Below are 8,757 nucleotides of genomic sequence, written 5' to 3' on the forward strand. Positions count from 1 at the left end.
TATGCGGGTTTTTTTTTTTTTTTACGCGTGACTCGAGCAATGTACGCATGCGCGATTAATTAGTATAAATTAGAGTTTGTTGCCCAAATATCCCGGTATTATGAGCAAAAGTACTTTTAATATAGTATTCTAGAGTTACCTTTCAATTTTTAACTATTGTAATATATTTTATTCCGTAAATGGTTTTATCTTAGTGAATTATTTAGTAAATTCTATAATATAGTCTACTCATACAGTTTACATGTTGTATTATTTAACACTTTTGGAGTCAATGCATTTCTTCCATATGGCTGGTGCATTCACAAAATCGAAACTGATATGATATTCAATAATGTTTGTACTCTCTTTAAATATTCTTTTACTCTGTAAACTATTACTCACTTACTTATTGTCTATACCAATTCATTCAGTATATGGGATAAAGCCGGGGGCCTGGACTCTATCTGAGGATACTCAGGGCATGACGCGGAGTACACCCTGAAGGCGGTGCCAACCTATCGCAGGGCACACACATACACATCCTTACCATGCTCAATCACACACTAAGGGCAATTTGGGAACGCCAGTTAGTCTAATCTGCTTATCTTTTGACTGTGGGTGGAAACCAGAGTATCTGGAGAAAACCCACCAAGCATGGGGAGAACATGCAAACTCCATGCAGACCAAGGCAGGAGTCAAACCCAGACCCTGGAGGTGTAAGGTGACAGTGCTAACCATTAAGATTCCATTAAGAAAATTAAAAATGTAACCTACAGCAAGTGTGCATGTCTTAAAAATCCTGAAAAAAGTTCAAATTAAAAAAAAATTTGGTGTTACCAACAGGACCTAAAACTTCTGTTTAATACAAAAAGAAAATCTGGAAGAAAAATGGAATTTCTTACTTTTTTTTTTTTTTGGTTATACAATGTATTTTATAGGTGTGTACTGCCCTCTTGTGGGTCAGTGCTGATACTACATCGACTATTTACTGCAGGTGGCCCTGTTTTCCTTTTTTTTAGTGGTTCATATAATTTACCCGGGTACTAGGATACAGTAATAATATAGCATATTTTAAAAGATTAATACTAAAAAGTGAAATAAAATAATTTTTGAAAGTTTATTTTTTTGTTTCATATAACATTTAAGGTGATTGTCAGTGCTTGCTCCTTGTTAAATCCTAAACTCAAGTTAAGTCAAGTAGGCTTTCATTGTCAAGTAGGCTGTTATTTCAACCGTATAAAGTTCAGTACACAATGAAACAAAGCAACGTTTCTTTAGGACCAATGTGCTAAATACATACAACCAAAATTAAGAACATAAATTAACAAAAATAGCTAACCAAGACACCTAATTTGCTGACATGCTGGGACAAAAAAATTACTATCTAGTACTATACAAAAGACAACATAAAATGCACATGCAAATGTGCAAATGAGCAACAAAAAGACAAAAAAGCAACAAAAAAGACAACAGCAACATGACACAATCCAATACTCATGAGGCAATGAGCTGAGCCATTAGTTTTCTCATGAACTGTCCAATTTAGATCAATCTGTGTAATTTATTTTGACATTATGTTCATTCTTAGATGCTTTTATCCTGCTTTCCATGATGATAAAATTGGTCATTGGAGTTTAAATAACCTTTCCATCAGCTCAAACCTGTCTGGCCATTCTCTTCTGACATAATCCACATGACATTTGTCATCACAGGACTGCTGCTCAATGGATGATTTTAGATTTCTGCAACGTTTTGTGTAAACTTAAATATTCTATTTGAATCCAGAAAAGAAGCAGTTATACAGTTAATTAATTAATACTGAATACTGTTCATATTAAAACCACATCAGAATTACAGAAGGTACATTTTTCCATGTTCTGATGTTTGATGTAAACATTTACTAAAGCATCTTGACTTGTATCTGCATGACTGTGGGCACTGCACTAGCTGCTTTCACATAGTGTTTCGTGGGTTAACCTATGTGTTCGTGCATCCAGGGATCAAGTCCCACCTTGGGGAGTTTGCATTTTTTCCCCATGCTTGGAGGGTTTCCTTCTAGTACATCGGTTTCCTCTCACAGTCCAATGACATGGAGCTTAGTATTGCTGGTGTTTCCAAAGGAAAAAATCAGTGAAAAAAAGCAATTTCCAAAATTCCAAATTTCCAAAAATTTTCGTTGCAATACAAAATTCAGTCCACAAGGTGTCGCCAGAAATCGTTTATTTTTCAATACATAATTCAACGCAACGTTAAAACAGTTACTGTTATTTATTTTGAGTCAGCGTGTATCAGCCATAATGACATATGAAGATGGACGTGGTGATTATCTTATATGTTTAAAACGAAAAGTATGATAATTTATTTATTAGGAATTTTAAAAGCATAACTGTGTAAGTTAACAGTGTCTGTTCAAAAAATATATAATTTATAAACATTTGAAACTAACCCTGTATTAGGCTTCTATTCAGTGCAGTATTTGCAGTGGAAGTGTAGGATTTTTTTTTTTACGGAACGAACATCTTTATTCACCTTTACTGAAATGTTCCCAGCAAGTCAAAAACTAGTTTACAGATTTACTTCAAAGCTAATTTGTCGCTGCCGTTTTTGCACTCTGTAAACACAAATCAAATAGTTACCAGAGAATTACTTCTGTTTTAAGACCGACTTGATTAAACCTCACTCTAACTGTAGCCAAAGCAAATAAAAGCAAGGTTAAACAAGGCGCACTCCAGCACTTCTGGTTTGGTGTGTATGTTTAAGAGGTGCGTTCAGGTGGTCCAGTCACGTGAGTTTTTTTTTTTTTTATGAATCTTAAGCAAAGAACTGTCACATTTATATATCCATATAATCTATGGATAATAGATATCCAAATAAGTAGAGTCACACAATTTATAGAGCATAGGATGCAACCAATCAACAAATCAATACACCCAATTAATTAATACACCCAAAAAGAAAATTCTTATTTTTTGTGTTTTTGTGTTTTGTTTTGTTTTGTTTTGTTTTTGGTAAACGTGTAATATTAATTTGTTGATGGTATGAGTTATATTTATAGTTATAGCCTGAATATATTCAGAATAAGATTGTTTTTTTTCTACAGAGAGAATTTAATATTCTTAAAGAAAGTGTGGGGGGGGGGGGTAAACGTTACCTTATTAAAAACTTTAATTTTGGGCGTTGTTTTTACGCCTAAAAAATAGTAAAAGTTAGAAATTATTTGGGATAAGCCACATCATGTCTCGCTCAGGCAAATGAGTCGTGCGCTGACTGGCTGAAAGCAGCGCGGTCAGATTCAGCGCAAAAACATTATCGGATTGAAAATCAGTGAGACGTAGACACAAACACACGCACGCACACACGCACAGGGTTTATGACTGGAGTACACTGACACCTCTGGTGAGGAAAGCAAGTAAGAAAGAGAAGCAAGGGAAAAGTTAAAGGTAAGGACAGTTTATTTTCACCAAAGACTTGTCACTTTTGTGAATTTCTTTATAAAAAAAAAAAACGAAATTATTATGTGGCTAAATTGCTTTAAACTGTTCAGTTTTAGGGAGCATTCGATCAACGTTAAATTATTAACAATTTATGAACTAGATGAAAGATGAGGACCCAAAAAGCACACTGCTTCTTCAGCATTTATTCGGGCGTGCGGTGTGTTTATGTGCTTCCAGTAAGGAAATGTTTGTAAAATACAACATTAAAGGTGCATTACACAGCTCAATTTATTCAAACAGAATCAATGTCTAATGTAGAACAAAATATAGCCTAATAAAGTTTTAGCTTGATGTCATTTCTTTCTTCACAATTACTCCACAAATTTCATATATTTATCAAAACAATTATGTATAAATCTAATATAATAAAATGTATGAATTATCTGGACGTCCGTGATTTCTAATACATCTTTACTGTTTTTGTTCCATACGCAGCTTTTACAGGCTAGTCTATGCAAATCCTTGGATGAGCCTGTCGATTTAGTTTGTTCCCGCAAATTAGGCTAATAAAAACACAGAGGAAATCAAAATGCATTAAACACACAAAAAAAAACATTTTATATTAATGCCTTATTTTTATTTTTTTATTTTTTTCACAGCTCCACGATGCCTCGCTCATTTTTGGTGAAAAGCAAAAAATCCTCCTCTTATCATGCGCACCGCTTCGTGGACGCGGATCTAAGTCACAAAGATGCCGACGCAGGTATGTGGATGGTCTTAATAAATGTAGGACTTCATTTTAGTTATGATGACATTTTAAACTTCTCATCAGGATTGTCTGATCCGCGGTGTTCTGTGCACATGGGGAGCTTTAGCGCACCACAACGGCACAAAACGAATAAAACTCTTACAAAACAATCATTTACTTGCATTTACTTAATTATCTACAGTAAAAACAGTTAAAGTGTTTTGTTATGTCTTAATTTTTGAGTCATTGTTTAAACTCTGCTGCGATCGCTGGGGTGACTGCGCGCATTTGTTTTAACGGAACAGTCGATATTACGTAAATAACAGAGAGCAAAGCAATTGGTGGATGTCGTTAATCAAAGTTAGTATTTGTCAAGCCATTCTTTAAAAGGCTTCAGTTATAGTCAAGAATTAAGAAGCAATGCGCATTCAAGCGAGCCTTTAGACTCACCTGAAGCTCCATTATTTCATACATTTTCTTGTAATGTTAATGAATAAGTGACAGTACAGTATATACAGTATATATTGTACCTGGGAAAGTGAATTTGGTGGCACCTTTAATTAGCCTTTAATTATTTAAAAACGGTCATGCATAAACCATGAGCTAGATTAGCATTACTAAGAGTAGTACACACTTTAGTAGTTTAAGTATGTATATATCTTACTGGTAAACTTTATTCCTAAGCCTATTTAGGACATTAAATAATTTTGTAATATATATTCATCAATATATATTTAAAGTACAAAATGTTCCATTGGGAATAAAACCAATACTTTTGGTATTATGTCTGATCGAAAGTTAACTTAACTGATCCAGTCCAAATTGGGGTTTTACCTGTATGAACCAATCCAGTTTAAATCATCAGGAGTGATGGAGGAAGAAATATGCAATCATGATGCTTCAAGCAAAACCTCCAGATGCACACACTTGTCTAAACCTCAAGCCAGACAAAATAAAGTGACTGTTATAAATAATCCATTTTTTTTTTTAAATAAACACGTTCAGTTGTAATTTTAATCTGTTTAAAATGGTCACATACTTTATCTTACAAGAAAGCTAAAAACACTGCACAGTCACAAACATTATATTATTTTTTATTTCAACACTGCATTTCTTTTTTCAGTCACGGTGCCTGCTCCATCAGAACCAATGGAGCAAGACTCACCCAAGAAGATGCCATTGGAGTCTGTGACAGAATCTGTTCACACAGAACCCTATTCTTATGTGAAGCATGAAAACAAACCAGAGTGTCCCATCCCATTACGCCCTGAGCAGTCCGCCACAGCTGGCCAGCCTTATTACATTTCTGGTAAGTGCCAGAACTCACTTGGCATGTCTACGCAGGAGGGCCGACTGTTGACATCTCCATATCTCGTTTTTGATCAAAGAGCATGCTTTGGTCCGTTTTTTAGATAGGCTCGTTAAAAAAAGTGTTTATGTTGCATTCAGGTCATGCGGGTACCCGCCTTGGATAAACAATCAGAGGTGTCACCAAACACAGACTTCTTTTTTTTTGTCCTCAGAGCCTCAGATGGCAGAATTCCCTCCCTTCTATAAGCCATCCTATGCCTGGGAAACCCTGTCTTCTCCATTTGACTTCAGGCAGCTAGGCTTCCGTTCGTCCATCCTACAGCATGCATCCAACCTATACGGGTCTGAATTTAAGCAAAGCCAGGAAGATCAGCAGCCACTGGATTGCAGCACACACTATTCACCTACCTCTGATACCTATCACTGCATCACCTGTGATAAGGTGGTTATCTTTCATGTTCTTTTGAAATTCTAATTATAGCTGGTGAAGCAAATCAATATGGTTATATGTGATGTTATACTAGAACCATCTCTTTGAATATTAAAGACATTTCTATTTATCTGGTATTATCCAGGACTTCTCAACTCCTCATGGTCTGGAGGTCCACGTGAGACGTTCTCACAGTGGAACACGACCTTTTGGTTGCAGCATCTGTAGAAAAACCTTCGGTCATGCCATCAGCTTAGAGCAACACATGAACATTCACTCTCAGGTAACAACACAAGGGTTGTTTTATGTGAATTTGAATGTACTCAGGATAACAAATAGTAGTTAAATGCACAGTAAGAACGGCCACCTGTGTTCAAATTAATCGTTCTGATTTTAAAAGAATGCATAAATATCGGACTGAAAAAAGGATATTATTATCTGCACAAATGGTGTCATAAAAAGTCAAGTGGTTAAGTAAACTGAACCAATAGCACATTCCTTTTAAAAATCCAAGTGCATCATTTGTTTTATGATATATGGGATTATGACATGAGTTCACAGATTTCATCTTAGCAAAGATGTTTTTTAAATAAAGAAAATGTTATGTTTCTCACTGTGGGCTTATAAACCTCATTTCCATATTTTTAGACATATTTACTCAACCGTTATTGAGGTTATTATTTTCGATTGACTAATAGCTAATTTATCGTCTTTGTAGAAATAATACTGGGCCATAGAATAAAGTAAGTTTAATATGAAATTGAGTAAATAAAATATTTAGAGATAAATTTGATCATCTTTGATATAATAAAACATATATAAAACAATCTAATAAGGAAAATAGTTTTTTTTTTAACTCGTAAATTATTGATTTAATGAATTATATGCTGCGAGATTTTTAATGCATTTTGGGTCAGATTCTAAGTTAGTAAGCAGGACAAGGAGTTTATTCCTGTTTGCTATTTAATAATTTAGCGATATATTTTTATGTCTAGTTGGGGGCATAATTGGTCCCAAACCAAAAAAGAGGGGTGTACAAATGGTAGGGTCCATGCTACACATGACATCACAGATGGTTTCACTCATAATAATGAAAATAGCAAAATGAGCAAAAATTTAAAATACTTTGTCCACTTGAATCTATTCAAATGACCAAATAATACTTGTTATTATAATTAATTGTAAAGACAAAGCATAAGGCATATAATAGTTTGGGTCTCAAAAGCACATGCCAACAAATTATGTTTGAGTCTATATAAAATGGAGTGTTATTTATTATACAAGAAAATCTGGTTAAATTTTTTTATATATGTGGTTTTTGTTTAAAAAAAGGAAAGAAGCTTCGAGTGCAAAATGTGCGGGAAGACGTTTAAGCGTTCCTCAACCCTGTCCACACACTTGCTGATCCACTCAGACACTCGGCCCTACCCCTGCCAGTACTGTGGCAAGAGGTTCCATCAGAAATCCGACATGAAGAAACACACCTACATCCACACAGGTAAGCAAAGTGAGAGAGCGCGATGGAAATCAATCCTGGACAGCTTTGATGTTTCAAAGCCACGTTGTTTCCCAGGAGCATGTTTCCAAGAGTAATATTTCAACAGATAAATCAAGAAAAGAAGCTAAGCAAATGTAGGCCTCGTTTGCATATCTGATTATCCTGCTTTGCTCAGGTCTCTGTGAAAGCTTCCTCTTTCGTGGCAGGCTATATTGCTTCCAGTGAACCTGTGAAAATCTGGATTGCACGCAAATCTTTTTTTGGTGTTGATTTTAAACAAAGATTTTAATTCAAGTCGTGTTTGGAGGAGTTTCAAGAATTTTCTGGTTATTTCTTCAGACAGAAAAGCTCTGGAGAACAGTAATGCAACATTTTGTGCATGTATGTTTTTTAAGGTTTTCTTACGAAAAAAAAACTGATCAATAATTTTTTTGTTTTTCAACGACTTAAACAGGTGAGAAACCACACAAGTGTCAGGTTTGTGGCAAGGCGTTCAGCCAAAGCTCCAATCTCATCACACACAGTCGCAAACACACCGGCTTCAAACCTTTCGGCTGCGAAATCTGTTCGAAGGGCTTCCAGAGGAAAGTGGACCTCCGCAGACACCACGAGAGCCAGCATGGCCTGAAGTGACCCCATTATGAAGGTGGACAATTGCTGGCATGAAGGCCAGGACTGCAAGAAATTCAGTCTGAAGGGAACAACAGAGATATGAGTCACTAATTACATCTTCACAGACTGCAAGTACAAAATGTTAATGAACCACCTCTCCAATATCAATATCAACTGAAGTAATTATTTGCTTGCCATGTTGCTTTTTTCAACACTTAAGTAAGGCCATTGGTTAAAGTCCCCCACCCCTAACTTGAAAAGATAATGCAAAGCAATGTATTTTATTATACAAGGTCCTCTACCTGGGGCCCTTGTAAGCATTTTAAATGTGGTTTGAATAATTTCCATTAATATAATATACTCTGATAAGAGCACAACCTTTGATATTTTATATAAATAATATTTAAGTGAGTTGTAAATGTATCCAAACGGGTAATATTTATAAAATGTCATGTTCACGCATTGTGTTGAAAATGACGTAAGTATGTGAATAAAGTTTGCTTTAATCTTTTTTAAATCAAATCAGTCTCAAGTCAATCAAATGAAAACATAAGTAAATGTGTAACCTTGGAGTGATTTGCTAAATCAAAAGCAGTATGTCATATATGTAAAAGCTTTCTCTGTCTCTAAAGGACAAAAAAAAAAAAAAAAAACGGTCTGGATAGGTTGAGCTGAGTGTGTTTGTTTTCGTGTGTCCGCCCTGTAGAGGATCCGGATGCTCAGATCCCGTTGGCTTTGCAGTCGT

The 8,757-nt window shown here is 35.3% G+C and overlaps 1 protein-coding gene across 1 annotated transcript; it reads left to right on the forward strand.

The window, feature by feature from the left end:
• The first annotated feature begins 3,296 nt into the window (after positions 1 to 3,296).
• On the forward strand, positions 3,297 to 8,534 carry gfi1b (growth factor independent 1B transcription repressor). Its single transcript, XM_053478640.1, has 7 exons — positions 3,297 to 3,419; positions 4,073 to 4,176; positions 5,285 to 5,470; positions 5,685 to 5,914; positions 6,048 to 6,185; positions 7,235 to 7,400; positions 7,855 to 8,534. The coding sequence occupies exons 2-7, from the start codon at positions 4,080 to 4,082 to the stop codon at positions 8,031 to 8,033; spliced, it is 996 nt and encodes a 331-aa protein (XP_053334615.1). The 5' UTR covers positions 3,297 to 3,419; positions 4,073 to 4,079; the 3' UTR covers positions 8,034 to 8,534.
• Positions 8,535 to 8,757: the final 223 nt, after the last annotated feature.

Source organism: Clarias gariepinus, chromosome 19 (genome assembly GCF_024256425.1).
Source record: "Clarias gariepinus isolate MV-2021 ecotype Netherlands chromosome 19, CGAR_prim_01v2, whole genome shotgun sequence".
NCBI classification, from domain to species: Eukaryota; Metazoa; Chordata; class Actinopteri; order Siluriformes; family Clariidae; genus Clarias; species Clarias gariepinus.

What these genes read in the sequence shown, in the direction of transcription:
- gfi1b (XM_053478640.1), top strand. Translation starts at nt 4,080, where the DNA reads ATGCCTCGCTCATTTTTGGTGAAAAGCAAAAAATCCTCCTCTTATCAT. An exon ending in TCACAAAGATGCCGACGCAG is followed by an intron (nt 4,177 to 5,284) that starts GTATGTGGATGG and finishes TTCTTTTTTCAG; the next exon opens with TCACGGTGCCTGCTCCATCA. An exon ending in CCAGCCTTATTACATTTCTG is followed by an intron (nt 5,471 to 5,684) that starts GTAAGTGCCAGA and finishes TTTTGTCCTCAG; the next exon opens with AGCCTCAGATGGCAGAATTC.